This window comes from Triturus cristatus, chromosome 4_1 (genome assembly GCF_964204655.1).
Source record: "Triturus cristatus chromosome 4_1, aTriCri1.1, whole genome shotgun sequence".
Classification (NCBI taxonomy): Eukaryota; Metazoa; Chordata; class Amphibia; order Caudata; family Salamandridae; genus Triturus; species Triturus cristatus.
The window spans coordinates 672,664,688-672,685,366 of record NC_140585.1 but is presented as its reverse complement, the minus strand read 5'-3'; the positions used below and the strand labels follow the sequence as shown (position 1 = coordinate 672,685,366).

The 20,679-nt window shown below is 45.5% G+C and overlaps 1 protein-coding gene across 11 annotated transcripts in view; it reads right to left on the bottom strand.

Moving 5' to 3' along the window:
• The window catches only part of ANKRD26 (ankyrin repeat domain 26), a 1,120,330-nt gene that overhangs the window by 7,693 nt on the left and 1,091,958 nt on the right, over nt 1-20,679 (bottom strand). For all 11 annotated transcript variants that reach the window (XM_085653113.1, XM_085653117.1, XM_085653121.1 and 8 more), the window contains one exon: nt 3,469-3,514. In XM_085653113.1, the coding sequence (XP_085509239.1) occupies nt 3,469-3,514 (46 nt within the window). The remainder of the gene's footprint in view (nt 1-3,468; nt 3,515-20,679) is intronic.

Here is a 20,679-nt window from a genome sequence, read left to right as displayed (position 1 = left end):
AATACTTGGGGGTGTGAGTGCACAGGGACCCTGAGTTAGTTATCCAACAAAACTATGGTACAGCCCTTTAGAAATTAGAGAACCAGGTGGCTCGTTGGACCAGTGTCCTTCTGTCCCTGGCTGATAGGCTGGCCAAGATAAAGATGGTTGCATTACCCAGATTTCTATATTTAATATCCCCATTCCCCTGACCCGGGTCTTTTTCAAAACTCTGCAATCGTGTCTGCTAACCCTCGTCTGGACTGGCAAGCAAAATAGGATTCGGTAGCAAACGCTCCCACGCAGGGGGGATTTGGTGCCCTGACCTTTATCTATATTATTTGTGCACGCAAGCGCACTATGCACATTAAGGGTTTCATCCCCAGTGATATACACCAATTATAGCAATCGAAAGCGATGCAGCTTACCCTATCCCTCTCAGTGCTATACTACCTCATGCATGCACTGCTACTGCATGCACAGAGATAAATTCTATCCAAAGCACAACGAGAGCCTGGTGAATGATTGCAATAAGAGAGGGAAAGATCCCACTATATGCTCCAACGATGCCACTATTACACCATCCAGAATTGTCGCTCACCCAAGAGCGCTTTCTATACTGAGTGGGGCGGGTTTGTAGGCAATGGGTGATGTTATCCCATAGGGGGGACATTTCTCACACATGATTGCTTTATGGATGCCTCTGATCACATCCCCCTTTGGGGGTTCATATATCACAAATTACGGATGGCCATGAAGGCTCTGTTTCCCTCCCTTCCGCAGGAACCAGAAACGCTGGGATCCCTGCAAATTCTCCTCACCAGCACTGACTGCAAAAAACTCCTAACTAAGCTATATAATGCTTCTCAGCACAGGCAGGTTGAGGTCACGAATACAGCATTAGACATATAAATGCAACTTTAGAAAACCAGCTGACACCAAATGATTGAGAATTCTGTTGTGCCTTGATGAATAACCTGACATCAAATTGTAACTTGAGGATCATTCACTTTAAATAGCTACAACAGATGGATTACACCCCTCTCCAATTAAACAGATATGGGTTGTGGGCAGATGCGACATGCACCTGCTGCAGTAACCCTGCTATAGATTTTACCCACTTAGCCTGGTACTTTGACTCCATACACCAGTACTGGACACAGGCCCTCTCTGATATGGTACTGGAACATGTCGATTGTGCTCCCCAGGTGTGTCTTGTGAGCTTTATTAAGTCTCTCCGACCGGCCTGTCGGAAACTTGTAGCAGTGGCGTTGTTGCTTGCCAAACGCTGAGTACTTATTTACTGGGGAGGAAGGCAGGTGCCTAAATTTGCAGACTGGCTTAAAGACATAGCGTATTGTAAAACCCAGCAGGATACTTATGCGGAGGAACTTCCACGATTCTCAAGACCCAGAGACTTTTGAGGTCCTTACACGTCCTATTTTTTACCAGCTTCCAATGAAAACCTGATTTGCGCTTTATTTTGATGCTGAATTTGCGGGGGTGGTGGGAGGATGTGCGGGACATGGGCAACCTTTATATATTGTCATTTGAAGTGAGGTGCATTGGGATCTTTATACTGTTATTTTTTTTTCTAATCTAAATAAAACCTTTTTTTTTTAAAAAGAAGAATGAGCCTCTGTTGATGGTTGTGTTGCAGTAAAGGCACCCTGTTAGAGTCAACCTGCATAACAGCCAGTTGTGTGTTTGTGATTTCGTATTATGACACCAGTTGAGTCTGGGCAGACATAAGAGGGTGCAAGGTCATCAATCAGACCTTGTGTGGTCTGTACTACCATAAGGGTGACAGGAATCAGCATGGATCTTGGACCTGGCGTGACAATTTGTACCCGACTCAGTACGGACCTGGTATGAGCGTCCCCCCCCACCCACCGGACAGACTGCATTAGGGGAGCGACCAGAGGCATTAGCCCAACTGGAAGACTCTGTGGTTCTGTGGGGCCTGAAGGTGCTCCAGAGGGAGCCACAATCACACTAAAGATTTGCAGTATGCCCTCTTTGGAGACATCGATCTGCTGCAGGGTCCACGATGGCCTGGGAAAGTTGGGACAAGTTATGTGTTCCGTAGCAGGTGACCTTGAGCAAGCATGACTCATATCTTGACACCCTCACCCCTTCTCCTTGGAACCAGAGTGGCAGAATGAGGAAAAACCCTGCTTCACATTTTTGGCTTGCATTTGGTATTTGACTTACTCTAAATTTTGATCAGGAAGTAAAGTGGTCATGGTAACGACTTCGTAACCGGGACTGGGCCTGTATCTTGGGTCAAGGACTAATACCTGTGAGAAGACCACAACTTCTTCTTTTACTAGGTGATGTTTAGCTTTGTCTCCCGGTATCGAATCAGCTTAGGATGCATTGACACATGAACTAAGAGGTGTGGCTGAAGCCCAGGCACCAAAGAAACATCTTGTGCGTGTCCCTGACCGACATCAGCTTTGGAAGTCTTGGCACAGCTTGAATCCCCATGTTTTTGGTGGGGACAATATTCCCTAGGACACTGTTAAAATGTTTTAGCGCCGTAGAAAGACTGACAAAGAAGGGAGCAAAGCTCCAGATCAGTGTCCAAAGGCACAGAAAGAAAAGATCTGACATCAAGTGCAGTGGGTGTTTATATATGTCTTGACTCAGTCACTTGTATCGCAGTATCGAGTCAGCGCTGGCCGTAAAATTCGACCTAATGGCATGCAGGGGCTTTGCTTAAACTTTTTTTTTTTTAATTAAAAAAATACTGCGGATCCAGTCGGCTGCGAGCAAGATAGTCTAAAGGTGAAAAATGTGCGTTATAATTAAGCATCACAAGTATTAAATCCTTCAAAGGGTTAGGAAATGCAGTGTTCATTAGGGGTGATTTTCAATATATTTTAATGAGTCATATATGGAAAATAAACAGATTCTGGAAGGGCAGTCTATAATTGGTAGATAAATAGGGCAAGAACCATAACATAGAAAATGGTGGGAGGAACAATACAAGATTTGCTTCATGACAAATAAAAAAAATCCTAAGACAAGCTAAGACAGGCAAGATATTTAGGCACCATACATACTACCTGAATAAGAAAGCATGATGTAATAGGGGCAAATATAATTAGATTAACTATGTTAAAGGGTGCCGAACAAGAGCCCTGGAGGGAAACTGAAGCATTTGAAAAGCTGTTAAAATGTGAAATCCTCAATCAATTTGAGATTGAGTCTAAGACTGAATAAGGATCTTAGCTACAGGATACTATGATGTATGTTTAAGTAGTCTAGAATTTCAAAAGGTATAAAGAATCCTGGATAAAATGTTAATTGTGAAGGAAAGAGAGGGTTAACAGTCCTCCGGTTGGTATAGAATTGTACATTGTTACAAACAGCCCCCTCTCCCAATTTAAAAAAAAATGTAAAGCAGTAATTGCACAGTGCTAAAAAGCAACATAATCATAGATTCCGTTTCTTTTTGCTGGAAAGACAATTTAAAAAACCTACCTTGGTCCAACTCTTTAGTGATATTTTTTTCTAGCTCCATCTGCATCTGCAAAAGGAGGGCACATGTAATGAAAAAAACATGCTGAGCTTAAAGTCAGCAACATTTATGCAACTCAAATGTTAACCATGAAAGGATGATGAATATATGTAAATCAAAGGATGGTGGTGAGTCAACAGAATGAAGAATGGACATTTATTATAAAGAATAAAGCAAATTCCTTTGACACACTGATGGCTGTCCATAAGGCGACCACTTTGCTTTTTGAAATCAACATATGCTATGTGGTGCAACTATGGGAGTTTATATTAGAATATATACTAAACTAATTATTATTGAAGGCATTTTTATTTAGTGCACTCTTGATGCTGAAGGGCAGTGGAATGCTTTAAAGAGCAAAAAACATGAGGTGGTACCCTGGCCAGCAAGATGGCTATTTACAGCTAAACCTGTGAGCTATGTTGCCCCACAAGCTGATCCTTTATGAATCCTCTACACACAGTGCCATTTGACTCCAAACAGCAACTTGAGTGCCAAGGTACTAGAAAAAGCTTGTGTTGCAGACGAACAAGTTACTTAACTTTGGTAACGCCTTATCTGGTAGAGACTCTAGCTGCAGAGTCCTTACCATAGAATGATCCTTTTCGTTAGACTGATCTGGAATTATTTTGGTGACCAGTACCCCTGTGTGCCGGATTGTGGCATTGTTCAGGTCCACGTGGCGTCGTCTGCGCTGGAAGTGATGTTCGTGGTGCCTATATAGGCGCCACCCAGAGGCCCTGATGTCAGTTACATTTCGCAACTTTCCATGCCAGAAGCGGAGAGCCACAAAGCGCACTGACCACTGGTGTGGAATACTAGGGCCTTGAAGGGGGAAGCTCTGTTCCTAGAAAACCGTTTGTAGAGTGAACAGGATGGGTGGATAGCTAGTGAATCTGTGACTAGATAGAACCTCTACCAGATAAGGCGTTATGAAAGGTAAGTAACTTGTTTAACTGATAGAGACTTCTAGCAGCAGATGCCTTACCTTCGAACAGATACCCGAGAAATACCATCCCCAGAGGTTGGTCTGCGGACCCATTTCACATGAGGCAGTCCTGCGGGACCGAACGGGCGAAGTGCCCATCTCGACAGACTTTATAGTCCAGGCAGTAGTGCTTTGTGAACGTGTGCAGGGAGGCCCACGTTGCTGCCTGGCAGACATCTAGGACCAGAACTACACGTGCTAAAGTGGTGGTAGCAGCTTTATCAGGGGATTGCTCTTTGGCCAATGCGTAGCAGATCTTAATGCAGAGGATTATCTATCTGGAGATGGTCCGCTTCAATATAACCAGATTCCCTTATTGGCTCCAACATACCCCACAAAATGTTGATTGTCAATCCGCAACTCTCGTGTGCAGTCAAGGTAGAACAACATCACTCTTTTTGGGTTGTTTAGATGTGATGTGGAGTTGCATAAAATGTAGGCAGAGTGATGGATTGGCCTACGTGGAATAGAGTGACCACTTTCAGAAGAACGGAAGCTCTTGTGCAAAGCATCAGTTGGTCAGGATTGATGGATGGTGAGGTACGGAGGCTTAGATGACAAGGCCTGAAGCTCACTGACCCTCCGGGCATATGTTATTGCCACGAGGAAGGCTGTCTTGATGGTTAGGAGTCTTAAGGGGCAATTGTGAAGTGGCTCAAAGGGAGCGCACATAAATTCCACTGAGGCATGATATAGGGTGAAAAAGGGAACATATGCTGAACACCTTTTGAGAACCTATTTACAAAGGGGGATTTGAAAAGGGATGGCTGATCAGGAAACCACAAAAAAAAGCAGAGATAGCAGACAGATAGCTCTTGAGAATGTCCAGGGCAGAGCCCTGACAGGCAAGAGAAAAACTAAAAAGAAGAACCTAGAATGGGGGTAGGGCAGAAAGGTGTTCAATCTGATTTTCTTAACACCATGCCACAAATCTTAGCCGATGGCAGGAACATACCGTCTTAGTGGAGGGACGCCTGGCTGCCAAGATAATGTCACAGACTTCAGGAGGAAGGTCGAATATTGTCAACTTCTGCCACTCAATCACCACGCAAGAAGGCCAGTTCGGTTGGAGGACCCTCTGCTGCTGTTGCAACAGAAGATCATCCTGAAGGGACAGTCTGATAGGAGGACCGATGTTCATGCTCAATAGCTCAGGACACCAAACTCTCTGTGCCCAGTCCAGAGCCCCAAGAATGATTTGGGCCTAGTTGTTCCTGCTCTTCCTAAGAACTCTGGGCAGGAGTGGTATGGACGAAAAGGCATACAGGTAGCCAAGCTCCACTCTATATGAAAAGCGTAGCAGAGTAAGAACCGCCTTAGAAATTCCAGCACCCAGAACTGCTGAGACTGTGTGTTCTTAGCAGTGGCGAACAGCTCAAACCAAGGCTTTCCCCACTACAGAAAGTGACCTTGCACCATCGCCGGATGGCGATGCCATTAGTGATCTGCTGGGAATCTTCGGCTGAGATAGTCCACTCTGGCGTTCCGAGATTATGCCAGGTGTTGAATCACCAGGGATATGCCCTGATGTTCCAGCCATGTCCAGAGGCACAGAACCACATGGCTGTGGTGTTGTCTGGGAACATCTGCACTAGCCTTCCTTTGATGGAGGGTAGAAAGGCTTTCAATGCCAATCAGATTGCCCAGAGCTCCTATAGGTCAATGTGGAGTCCTCTGATCTTTCTCATCCAGATGGCCACCCCATCCCATGAGTTACGCATCCGTCACTACTCACTGTCAGATCTGACCCACTCGCGGTTCGTTGGCCACCACTGGAGATCTTTTGCAGTTCCCTCCACGATCTAGACCATGTCAGAGACTCCCCTGATGCTGCGCCCAATAATACTTTAGGTTCCACTGCAGAGCTCACGTATGCCAGCGGGCATGTGTCCCCAGCAGGATTCAAGTGGCCATGAGTCTCAGAAGTCTCAAAGTCAGTCTCACCGAAATTCCGGACAGAGGCTGAAACATTGGTCTCATAGCCTGAATATCCTGGACTCACCGTTCAGGAGGATAATCCCAAAACGGGACTGTGTACAGAACAGCCCAGATGGAAGGGAGCGTCTGATAGGGAGACAGATGTGACTTCGGAACGGTGATAGTGAACCCCAGCGGATGCAGGAGGTCTGCTGAAGTCTGGAGGTGGGGGACAACAGCCTGGGGCGATCCAGCCTTCATCAGCCAGTCATTGGGATAAAGGAAGACTGGCACCCTTAATCTCCAAAAATGAGCTGCAACCACCGCCATCAGCTTGGTGAACACTCGACTGGCATTAGTAAGGCCAAAGGGAAGCACAGTAAACTGAAAATGCTCATGGCCAACCATGAACCTCAGGTAAAGCCTGTGGCCCGGCAGGGAACGTGGAAGTATGTGTCCTGCAAGGCCAACACTACCATCCAGTCTCCTGGGTCCAGGGCAGACAGGATCTGAGCCAGGGTGGGCATCTTTAATGTCTCCTTCTTGAGAAAGTAATTAAGAGGGCGTAGGTCTAGGATAGGATGAAGGCTTCAGTCTGTTTACGGAACCAAGAAATAGCGGGGATAGCAACCATAACCTACTTCTGGCATCGGCATCCTTTAAATGGCTCCCTAGGCCAAGAGAGATGTGACTTCCTGGTGGAGAAGAGACAGATGATTCTGCTTCAGCCAGGCGTAAGATGGTGGTTTGGGGGGTGGGTGGTAGTCATGAAGGGGAAGGAGTAGCCCCTTTGGACGATCTGCAAAACCCACCTGTCCGAAGTTATGGACCGCCAGCGGGGCATGTGATGGCGAATCCTGCTGCCTACTGGGTGCCCATGATGGTAAAAGGGACGATTATTGGGTTGGGCTGCCAAGGGTTGGTGAACTGGCCCAACCACTGGCAGCCCAACCCATGGGATCTGTGGGTACCGCGCCTCTGGCTGCACAGAGGCTAGGAAGCATGCACCGCATGGAGGCTGGGAGGGTAGAGGTGTGGTTAATAGCCCCTTACGTAGACACGAAAGGTGGATTGTGTGCGATGAGGGGATGGAGAGAGGGCCAAGGACCTGGCCTTAGCCCTGCTGTTCTTAAAGTACTCTCCCACCGAATCCACCTAGTCTCCAAACAGACAGAAGCCGTCAAAAGTGCATGTCCGTAGGAGATAATTGGGCATCCCCAGAAAAGCAGTTGTTGTCAACCAGGCATTGCACCGTAAGGCCACCGTCAATGAAACTGGTTCTGCCTAGTGAGTCGGTGGAGTCCAGTCTACATTTTATTGTGAACTTCGCTGTATCACGCCCATCAACAACAGCCTGGGAAAGTATGGTGAGGGCTCCTCTAGCACTGATGGCAGCACCTGCCCAACTGCATCCCACAGAGCAAAGGAATAGCAGGCCAAAAGGCACAACATGTTCACAGACCGCGGTGCCAGGCTGGTGGAAGAAAACATCTTTCCTAAAGCGTCCAGCCTCTTGTATTCCCTATCTGGATATCCGGTAGGGAATGTGCCAGAAGACACATGGGACGTAGAGTTTTAGACCAACAAGCACTCTGGGGTAGGGTGTTTGGTGAGGAAGTTTGGGTTCCCTGGAGTGGGTCGGTGGCGGCATTCAATCATCCTTTGCACAGGAGCCCCTGTGCTGGGCTTGGACCAGGTCCCAAGTAGGACGTACGTGAGGGCCTCATTGAAGAGGAGTAGCGGTTCTAAGCTGGACACTCCCGGTTGAAGCACCTCTGTCTTCACTGCCACTGAGGGCAGGTCAAAGGCAAGAACCTCAGCAGCCCTCCGCACCACCATAGCAAAGGGCGCTCCTGTAGCCACTGTAGGGGGAAAAGCATGCCAGTATCTGGAGAAGTGTCCTGTCCACTGGCTTCATCCAGATCCTCACACCAGTCGATGTTTGCATCGTAATGCTGGTAATCTTCAGGGTCCAGCAACCCCTCCCATTCCCCACCAGTCCTAACCCATAAGAATAGGGTTCAGGTTCTGGCCTGGAACGCATGGCTCCAGCCGGCACAGGAATCTGTGTCGTTCGACGCCTCTCTGGGAATGGGGATTGCGCCGGGAGAATCAGCCTTGGGACCAGCGCTGGGGAAGGTTGTGATGGTATGACCAGCGCTGGTTTGGATCTATCTGTGGAACCCTGGGGCCTGATTGGCGCCAGGGTCAGAGCCGCTGGTGGGGATCCAGCTGGGTCTCTTCCCAAGGAGGGAACGGGCTACCCAAATATGAGGTGCATAGCTTCTTAAAATTCTCTCAATTGGACAGGGGTCACTCTGGCCCTCTGGAAAATCTGGGAGGCATGGAGCTGACCCAAGCACCGACTCGACCGCGGAGCCAGGCCTTGAGTGATGATGCTCCCTTGTATCATTGGAGATAGATCTTGGACTCATGACAAGTCGCCAGGAACTTGAGGCGTTCGGGTCATGGTTGCGCTTGAGGTACCAGCGACTTAAAGGTCCGGGTCCTTCACCGATATCTGTTGGTAACAGGCACCGCAGGAGTTAAAGCCATACTTTTTAGATGACATTCCTGCCACACCAGGAGGTAAGACCTCAAAAGACTTCCATAAAACGTAAAAGAAAGAAAAACTTTGTCAATAAGTGACAAAGGGATAGCTCTTCCCGGATCTGCCATGACTTTCGCAGTTTGAAAAGAACTCGCATCAGCGCACCTTGGAGGCTCCTATATTGGCACCGCAAACGTCACTTTCTCTGACGACTCCACGTACCAGCGGGCAGGGGTAATTCTCACGAAAAAATTTCCATATCCAGTCTGATGCCCAGGGAGGTAAATTTGTAAGGAATCTGCGGCTAGAAGTCTCTATCAGATATCCTGATTACTAGTTAGTGAGCCCCTCCTATCCAGTATGGCTAACAACGTGGTACCGACCACCTGATAAAACTCTGTGACTCAGCGTTTGTCAGAGCCAGTAGGAGAAAAACTGAGCACTGCAGTGGATGCAAAAGAACATGTTGTCTGTGATCCAATTGAGAGTTGTTGAGGACAAAGACGAGGTGCCATGCCTCAATGGGGAAAGGACAGCAGCACCTGGAGAGAACCACCAGGACTACTGACCTAGGGTCACAGCTCTGTTGTAGTTTGAGGTTTGTCGAACGTACTTCTAAAAGAATATGCTCTCCATCAATAGCTAATAAAACAAGTTCATGTATTAACCATTATCAAGGACTTGTAGCACATATTCCCAAAGAGCCAAAAGGGGTGCCTTTTTTAATAGAGAAAATGTGTCAAATAAAAAACTTGTAAACTGAAGTAGAAATTACACTGTTATTTTAATATTATGCAGTCAATGTTATTTACTAGTAAATTCAAAATAATGCAACAATAAATGTTATTAGAAATTAATAGTATTTATTGTTACACTATTTTTTAAATTCAAAATATGTTATTAAATAGTTTTTACTATTTTGTATATATATTTAGATTTTAAACATCAATTTATATATTTTTAAGTATTTTAAAGAACTTGATTTAATATCATTTCCAATGGGGTTTTAAGTCCCTAACTTCGTTATTTTCTAGAGCAGGGTGTTGCAATACCAGTGTTTGGCTACTACAAATGTGTAAGTTACTACAAAAGTGCATTCTGGGACTACCAAAAAGTAGTTAACTTGCTCAAAAGTTTAAGTTACCTTTGTGAATTGCCTCTGTTTTTTGGGCATATTTACAAGGGGATATAGCCACTTAGCGACGTTCTGGTGGCGATATGCCCTTCTTCACATTTACAAAGTGGCATTAAATAAGGCCCATTTACATGGATCACTGAGCATCAAAGGAGCATGAAATGGGTTTTGCTCTGGGCATTCCACTGCAACACCCATTGCTTTTGATGCTGCCCCAGATTTAACAAGGAGGTGTAAATCTGAGTCAGCGCCAAAAACTAATGCCATGCATGACTGGTATTGGGCGTTAGAATGGCGAAAACGTGGTGGAATACTTTCATTTCTCCTCGGTTTTGCTTTTTTTTTAATGTGCTGCATTTTACAGCACACATAGAAAGAGCAATATGCCATTAATGATTGTTTATATGCAGGAAGGGGCACCTTCCTGCACATAATCATTCCCTGCAACGCAGGCATCCTTGCACCATGGTGCAAGGGTGCCTGCGTTGGCGTTAGGAATCTAAACTTAGCGTCAGCACTAGTGAAAACACAGGGATGCACTGTATTCTTTTGAATACAGCGCATCCCTGCATTTTCATAAAGTCGGCGCTGCTAAATTTGGCGCAGCTCTGCGCTCCGACATTTTCTTGTAAATATGCTCTTAGTTTGTTGAGCAATTTATGGTTTCAGGTCTTATTATCTGAGGGTCAAGCTGTGAAGATTACACTACTGATGAATACTTGACCGGCCATGAAAAATACTTAGCTAGAATAATATTCTGCCACCAGGGACTGTTTGAGGAGGCCGGGCAGGAGCAGATGGAGAGGTAGAATGAGCTTTTATTATTCCGCCCTCAACACTGGAATTCATTACTTAGCCCTTGTGAGATCATTTACAGTTTCAGTCAGTACTTATGGTCCATCTATGCTCCTAGCCTTTTCAGTTCAGCATGTATTTGTAATGCATGTTAAACAAATAGAACTGATCAGTCAATGCAATCCAACTCTTAGAATTAGGTTCTGCAGTTATTTTGGCACTTAAAAAATCCACTTTTTCTGCAAGGCCATTCCAGATTTTTCACCTTTTCCTGCACCCTATTTTTGCTGGCTTTATAACTTGGTGCACTTTACCACTGCTATACAATACTAAAATGCCTGTGCTCACCCTTCTAAACCTTGTCATGTGCATTGGGACTACCTATCTGGCCTAGTTAACTTCCCTATGTCATTGTAAATGGTGCTTAAAGTGCACCTAAGGTATGGAAAGTTAAACGTCATATGTAGGCTGCAGTGTGTCTTGACACCACTCACACAAGATAAAATATATGGCTGCCGGTAGTACCACCACTGTGCTCTAGCTGAGCTGCAGTTTAAATGCACTGCAGTGACATGTGGCAGGGAGCAATGTCTTTGTCATGTAGCAAGACTGGATCCAGAAAATGTTTCTCAAAATAGTGCTCTTACGTGCCGCTAGCTGGCATTGTGCAGCATCACACTGTCTCTGCACCGCCCGGGAAGTGATGGAGCGGGACACATATAAGAATCACCCCTGCACGCTACTGTCAGTTTCATATTGTTGCCTTTTCTGCATCCTCAGATGCAGAGCATGAACAATTGTTGGTAATAGTATGCTGAATACTAGCTTGAGACCTTTTTATATTTTAAAAAGAGGACACTCCACAGAATGGGGAGGCAAAAGGGCGATGAGGAATCTGCAGATGGATATAGTATCCACTAGAAAGTGCGTTACCGAAGGTAAATAACTTATCCTTCTGATAAATAATTCCAACTGCATATTCCTCTCCTCAGAATAGATACCAAAGTCGTTCCTTCCTAGGTAGAGGGTCTGTAGAGTGGACTCAGACCAAAAAGTCTTGAAGGACTGAGCGGGAGAGATGTCCTTCCCACTGGACTTGGCTGTCAAGGCATTAGTGCTTCGTTAAAATATGCACCGATACCCACATCACAGCCTGGAAAATGTCAAGGACAGGCACTCTGTGTGCCAACACAGTGGTATCTGCCTTAGCCCCAGTGAAATGGGGTCTCTGAGCTTGTGGGGATGCTTCTTGGCCAGTGCATTGCAGATTTAAATGGAGAGTACTATCCACTTCAATACGGCCCTCTGTTGCTTGGCCTTCCATTTCTTCGCACCAACGAACCTCACAAAAAGCTGATCGTCCACTTAATGGTCCTTGGTATAAACAATGTAAAAGCTTAATGCCTGTTTGGGGTCCAACTGATGAACCCTCACTTCTCTTTGAAAGGGTGTGGGCTACAAACGAATGCTGGTAGAGAGTTGGATTGCCCAACGTGGAAAGGAATTACGACTTTCGGTAAGAAGGCTACCCGAGTGTTCTTGCAGAAACTCCCAAACACAAAAACATTCAACAATACATGTTCTCTACGGTGGCAAAAAGATCTAGTCAGAGTTCCCTCACTGTTGGAAGACACCTTGCACCTTGAGATGTAGAGGCCATTTGTGGTCTGCATGACAATGCCTGCTCAGTTCATCTGCTCTGTCTTCAGGTACCCCCTAAGTGCCTCGCTATCAGGAAAATGCCCCGGGACCTCCAGAGGCACAAAGTCTCCTGACACAGGACTGATGACCCCACTCCGCCTGCTTGTTGCAGTTCCACATGGCAGGGGTGTTGTCTGTGAGAACCTGTACCAGCCTCCAATTGATGGAAGGCAGATAGGCCTTTTGAGCCAGCCCAAGGTCACAATTCCAACTGACTTATGTGGAGCAGGCCTTCCACCAGAGGCCAGAGTTCCTTGATCTATACCTCCACCACATGCACTCCCCAGTCAGCAGGGATGTGTGTGTTGCTACTGTCAGCTTTGGGTGGGGACTGCTGCTGGATCACTTGCTTTCGAGCAGCCATCACCGCAAATCTTAAGCTTTCTCCTCCGAGACTTAGACAGCATCTGTCAGAGTGCCTTGAGGGATTTTAAATGCCATTGCAGGGCACTCATGTGCCACCTGGCACAGCTGATGAAGAAGATGCACAAGGGTAAGACGTCACAAAGCCTCAGAGCTGCTCTCACCGTGATCCAGGAGTGAGCATGAAACATATGGATCACAGTTCAAATGTACTGAACTTGTGGTGGCGAAGGCAAAGCTCCGGGATCACCCAAATGAATGGACACTTCTGAGAAGGAATCCGGTGGGACTACGGTTCATTGATAGTGATCCCAAATGAGTTCAAGACGAATGGCGTCGTCCATAGGTGGTCTGCGACTGACTGTGCCAAGCTGCCTTCAGCAGCCAGTTGTCTAGGAATGAGAATACTGGTAAGCCCGATCTCCAAAGATGGGTAGCAACGTTCGCCATCATTTCGTGAACACCCGAGGGGTACTAGTGAGGCTAAAGTGGAGCACAACAAACTGAAAACACTCCTAGGCTACCTTGACCTGAAGAGGATGTCTGTGGGACTGCAGAATATGCAGATCCAAGGACACCATTAACGCACCTAGGTCCAGAGCGCACAGGAACTGGGTCAGCATCATAAATTAGAATAGGCTGAGAGTCGTCCTTCTTCAGAATGAAGAAATAATGAGTGTAACAAACCACTCCTCTTGCGGCACTCTCTCAATGGCAGCCTTGGAGAGCAACAGGCACACCTCTTCTAAAAGAAGGGACAGGTGCTCATCTGAAATTCACTCTGGTGAAACAGGAATAGTGGGCAGGATGGACAGAAAAAGCAAAGCATGTCCATTTTGAACAATCTGCAAGACCCAATTGTTTGACATGGGAGATCACCAACCTGGAAAGAAATATTGAATTCTGCCTCCCACTGGTTCGGAATGCACCACTGTGGGCAAACTAAAGTGGTTTTGTTGCTGTTGTAGCAGGAGAAGAGAAACTGGAGGACTGATGCCCATGCTGGCTCTCACACGTTGCTTGCCAGAAAGCATCCACAGCTTCAAAGGACTGGGATGATGGCTGCATCCCTGATTGGGAAGTATGCCTCCGCCTACATGTCAGTCCTCTGGAACAGCCTGTAAACTTATGGAATTGATGCAGAAACTATCTGGCAGAGGCCAACAGACCCAAAGACCGTTCTGCAGCTCTGCTGTTTTTAAAGTGCTTCAATACAGTGTCCACATTCTCACCAAAAATGCAGGATCCAACAAAAGGCATATCCATTAAAGAGGCTTATACATAACCAGAGAATCCTTTGGATCACATTCATGGGGGTCTACGAAGGACAACACGGTTACTGATTGGTACTCCCACTCAATCCATAGTATCCAGACCTGCATGGATAACATATTTGGATGTGACCAGTCTATTATGGACTGTCTGAGCCAAAGGAGCCCTACGACTTTATGGGACTCCTAGCAAGATCTGATTGGTCATGTCTATAATAGCCCAGCAGACACAGTATTTATGGACCTCAGTGCTAGACTGATGGTAGAAACATGCTCTTGCCAAAACATCAATGCTCTTGGATTCCCTATCTAGAGGAGTGGTAGGATAGGGGTTTCCATTCACAGTCAGCCCTGGATCATCCCAGGGAGACAGGGAGGGGCCCGCCAGCAGTAAAATGACTGGAAGCCCCTGCAGCTTCTTGGGACCCGAGACACAGTTAAAAGAACTGGAAACGCATTGAAAATGTGCAACACAGCCTCAGTTTTCCATGGCGTTGATGATGACATATGAAATTTGGGAAACGTCAGGACCAGATGAGGAATTAATTGCATAGCTGGAGATCTCAAAAGAGCACGGCTGACATTGTGGCAAGCTCATGCATTATTTTTCAAGTCAGAGTGGCAGAATGGGGTCTAGTCCTGCTTCGCTTTCTTATACTTGTAGATGGCCTTGCTACAGGACTTTGAGCATGAAGCTGAAAGGTCAGAAGAGTAGCCTTGAGCTCGGGACCGAGTCTGTGATTTAGAGTTTGAGCAGGTCCTACACAAACGGTGCAACAACTTCTTGCTTTCGCTGACACAAAGCTTTGCCTCCCAGTCTCGGATCTCATTGGGAGCACTTGTCACAAACTTAGAGATGTATGCAAGCCCAGACACCAAAGACACCCTTTGGGCGAGTCTGTGACATCTGCTTCCTGCACTAGAGGCATGGTTTGAAAACCGATGCTTTGGATGGGGACATCATGCCCTAGCACACTGTAAAATCCTAGCAGTCACCAGAAAACAGACAAAAAAACAAAATCAGAGTTCCCAATCGGAAGGGAAAGAAAGGAAAGTTCAGCATGCAGTGGTGGCATTTACATGCGTCACCTGCCAGCGCCCAGGAGCACTGCTATGGGAAAAGTTTTTGGATCCAGTCTGACACCTGGGGCGTATTCTAAAGTAGGAATAAGCAGTTAGAAGTATCCAGCAGTACCCATTTCGCTGTATAGACCTTGTAGACTTTTCCAAAAGTAATGTTAGATGGGAGAAAATCTTAATAACTCTTAAGAAAAGGCTACAAAATATGCTTCAAAGCAATTTCCTGCTTAGTTTTTTAAGTCTGATTTAATGGTGAAACCACATTTTTGATAGCTGAAGCAAAAAAACTAACTTTATCAAAAAGGTACTTTTAATTGCCTGGGCCACAACTGTCTTAAAAACAGAAATGCCACTCATCACACCTGCAGAGCTGGAATACACATTTTTAGCTTGGAGAGTTAACAACCTTAGCTTAGAGGAAGACAGCCTGCCTCTGAGCCCCGGAAGGACCAAAGGATGTTTAAGAGCTGACAACTTAGCAGAGATTAGCTATTTATGAGTGGACAGGAACAGCTTGCAAAACAAAGGGTAACTTTGGTACTACCTCTTTTGACTTGGAGATGCCAAAGAGGGCTTCTCCTATCAATTCCAAAGACCCTCCCAGACAGCCAGGCTCCGGTCACATGACACTATCATGTGAGATGGGTGCATATAAACAGGGGGGTGGCTTAGAAGCTGAAGACAGGCCTGCCTGATCGCAGCTCGATTTGTTACCTTAAAACAAAGGCTCCTTGAAGTGGTGCAGAAGTAATGGAGCAAGGGTGGGTGGACTGTGAGAAAATAGTTAAGACTGTGTGGTAGAATCCCTCTAATCACTGCCTAGTGCACAGGATAAATATGGCACCTCCACCATCACCTCCTGAGAATATTCCAGGACCTGGGAAGATTCCCATCTGAAGAACGCAGCCATGCCGGAAGAGCACAACACAAGGACTCCTAACTCTTGCTGGCATTCAAGGGCTGGAACTGCTTTCCAAGTGTCTAGTGGTTGGCCTCCTGTTTTCCTGCTTCAGGGACACAAAAAGCAGAAGGACTCCAAGGCCAGCTGACCACAGAGGACTAACCCGGCAGAAGACCTGATGGCTAGAAGCCTGCTTTGTGGAGCTAAGAGCTGCAAGACTGGCAAAGAGGAACTTTCTCATTAATTTGAAAATGCAGGGATATGTTTTCAACCTCAGGAGTTGTCCCGCTCAACTCTTCGCCATGCTGAAAACTGGATCATCAGCAGCACACAACAAAGATATTCAGCCTCGTAGAGCCCTGCCAGGTCCTGGCTGCTGGTGTGCCGAGAGCAACCAGAGATGGCTAGCTTGTCTGCAAGACAAGTAGGGCATTTTGTAGTGACATATTTGTAAATGTTGCAACTGATTTTGAAAATGGTGCAGCCAATGTAGTTCCATCAGTATGCGAGTGATGTGATAATCATATTTCTGATGAAACATGGTCTCAATTTACGCTATACAAAACTCTACAATTACACCCCATCCCGTCACCTCCCCCCGAAATATCAGCTGTACGGGCTTTATAGTTATCATCTAAAACCACAAAAACAGTTAAACACTTGGCGCCCTCATAAAAGGAGTGTGCTCCTGCTACCCCTATTATTGCATCGCAAATTATATCAACGTACGCGTGAACTGTCAAGTACTGCGTTAGAGCACCTGCAAAAAAACATACAAAATTCAAATCGCAGCAATCAATCAAGTTGAGTCCAGGGCCGATTCATAAACCCTGAAATACATGATGGTTTGTTTTCAGTTTCGAAACATTGGAAACAGTTCAAGAACCTAACAGTTCTCAGAGAGAAAATAAAACCTCTTCCAAACCTGCCCAGCACCTTTGGGTAACGCATATATATTGAAAACCAGTGAACACATTTACACCAATGCACAATATGAGCTGTTCTGAGTAAAGGTGCTTGTTTACGCCCGCTTGGATGTCGTTCAGTTCACCAGTAGTAGCAGACGACAAACATTCCAATGGTCATAAAAACGGAAATGCTAATTTTAAATCATCTTGAAAATGTTGCTCACTATTGACTGATGTACACGAAATCTGAAATTAATAATGTGTAGTGGAACCGCCTCCCTTGACATGTTATTAGCAATTTTAAATATCTCACACGGACATGCCCATGTACATACGCCCGAAGATGGGCCTTTACTTTCCACAGGTAATATGGTACATTTATCAGATTGGACAATTGCAATCCTTTCCCTTCATTAAGAATAGAAAAATACTTAACTGTTAAGAAAACTGGTTGAAGTCAGCATAAAGCTTGAAAACGTGCTTAGCAACAGCACCACTCCCATGGTTGAAAACACATTATTAACAACTGGATGTGGTAATAGTTGTTTAATTTTTTATTAAAAGGCACGCACACACGTCACAAAATAAGATACGATGAATATCCGATGCCTCCTACAGATTAGGGGATATTTAAAATCAATTTAAATTCATGCATTACCGAAATGAGAAGCTGCAGTCGCAAACTCACATACCCTTTTCTGGGAGCCCAAAGGGATATTCTTGAGCTTAAATGGACTCAATACATTGATATGGCAACAACTTTAAAACAGAAAATATCCAAAAAGTGAATTTTGTAGCCATACTAGACTAAAACAAATTAATAACAAGTATATCAATACAGAGTGCCTGAAACTTAATGAAAGCACATTTGGGCCAGCACATTGGTGAAAAGTGGACAAGTTACAAAAGTACTTCACCAGTTTGAGCGGTGTATGTGTATCCAATGGAAAGTTTTCAAAATCTTAGTGGCAAATGGTGCTTCAAGGCCTACTCCCAAGTAATGCCTATAGTAAGCGAAAATGTGGACAAAAATCTTCAGTATCAGTTCACAGGGCTTCACATCGCAATCAACAAGGTGAAAAGAACAAGCATCTCCAAAAATATGTCAAACAATAAAAAAAAAAAAAATTCACAAAGGTAATCACTGAAATATTTGAAACTTGGTTCATAAACACTAATCACCAGATAAGTCACTATCTCAGAGGGAGATGAGAAAAGCACAGCCAGAAAGGTAAAAAACAAAAGCACCCGAGGGCAGGATGGTCCAATGAGAAACATCTGTACTGGGCAGAAATAGCTCACCTGAAGGATATCCAGAGGCACTGGATATTTTGAACCCAATAGTCGGAATGGCAGTTTGACACAGCAAGTAGCATCAGTGAGGCAGAGAGACTGACAGAGAAAGGGACAACATTCCCTAAAAGAAAGGGAAATGGCATGGTGGCAGGTAGGCATAGAACAGGTAAGTGAGCAGGTAAAGAATAAAGGAGAGAGATCAAGCGGCACAGAAAATAAGCAAGGGTGGCACAGGAGGTTATGGGGCACGGTCTCTCTGGCAATGTGTGTTCCTCCACTTCTGTCTCTCTGAGTTCTAGCTTTTCAGTGGGGTCTCTCTGGCAGTATGTTGCTTTCTGTATCTCGGAGTTCTAGCTTTTCTGTGGGGTTACTTCATAGCTGTCAACGTTTTAGATTGCTTATGTGAACATTTTTATAATTTCAGTGTAATTATGAATGACATTCAATAACTATGAGTGACACTTTCTCACGAGAAAGATCAAGCAATGAAGACGAAGGAAACTTAAAGATTAGAAATTATACCCATTTGAGCAACTAGAAAAAGTATTGACATCAGGATCCACATAAGGGCTCTGTCTCTGCCGGTGCCGCAGGTCCAGATAAATGTTTATATTTATCATGCGTTTCACTGAGAGAAACGAATCGCTCACTTTGAGCCGTACTAGGTGGCTCAGGTTCACTGAGCAAATTAAATGGGCTACCACTGCACTGCACTACGTGTGGTGCTTTCTAAAGTATTTTTTGATCCATTCGCAAAGGAAACAATTTTGTGTTCAATTCTCCACAATAAGCAGGAGATGGTGAAATGCATTATTGCATTTGCTCAGGCTGAAATATATTTGTAGAGAAGTTTTTGGTCAATAAAAGGGTATATCTCCCTTGCAAATACACCATAGATTAGATGTACCTGCCCACCCAGTTTGCCCTTGCCAGAGCACTGCGCTCCCATAGAGCTTAATCTCGAGAATGAATTTGTGACCAGATCCTCTTGCTGAAAGCAAGGCTTTGGACTATAGCATTGGCAGCGGAAGTGATAAGAACTCTGCCACCTCAGTGTCTCAACAAGGTATGGATGGGAGAGTGCATGCATTTAAGCTTGCTGCAGACAAGTTTTGTTATAAAATCAGGAAACCAACAGTTGAACCCAGCGCAAGAGGCCAAAAAGCTCAGACAACACACTGGCCTGGTTATAGCTCTTGCTGCTTCCCACTAATCCATATTGTTTTTTCTTTTTGCAGTTTTATGTTGCGCCAGCTCGGCTCGAAGATATTGAATCACTTTAAATAAGTACCAGTTAGATTACACAAGGTTACAGTCATATTATGAACACGGGGAATGATTTGCCCAAATCACAGGATGTTAAGGGGACTCCAGGACTTGACCTGGTTCCGTTCCTCAGTTCCAAAGCCCACAGCTGACTGATGTCACATCCTTTTTTTATTTCTGTGGTTTTTCTTGGGTGCAAAGGACTTACTTAAACCATATATGGGAAGCTCTGCTTGTACTCTGAAGCAGCCAGAGTCTTGGACTCTCTCTCCACGCGTGTAATGGGTCGGCCTGCCCCAGTGGGGCACCACATGGGTGGAATAAGAATACACAGCTACGGACAGCGTTCATCTCAAATGCGGCTCCACGACAATCACCAAGAAATGGGGGAAAGTCGCAGAAGGGTGATGCCCACTGCCTAAACCACCATAAAGTCCATTGTGCAGCACCAGAAAAAAAAGAAACTGAAGAACTGCTGCTTCATGGAAACAATAAAACTGCGGAGACGCATCAACCAGAAAGCAATAGAAGGCACCAGATCCACGTGAGCTTGGCCGGTGCTTGCTGTTTATTTTTAAGTGACGCCCCCTCTAGATACAGTCACTATAGTAACAACTCTAGGCACGGCCACAGTGAGTAAACTGCACTAAAATGCATTAGTCTAACAGCTGATGTGTGGTACTTGGCAGGGCTATTACGGTCTCTCTGGCAGTGTGTGTCCTTCCACTTCTGTATCTTGGAGTTCTAGCTTTTCTGTAGGGTTTCTTTCTCTCTGGCAGTTTGTGTCCCTCCACTTCTGTCTCTCGGAGCTCTAGCTTTTCTCCTGTTGCACGCCTTCTCTCTGGATCTGGGTCAGGACAGAATTGCAATGTTCTTTTAAGGGTATAACAGTCAAATTCATGGCGGTTAGGGTGGATTTATATGCCGGTAATTCCCTGGTGTTATTCAACGTGCACAATCCGGTGGATGGGCGATATGAGGAAACCAAAGTTATAAGTGTAC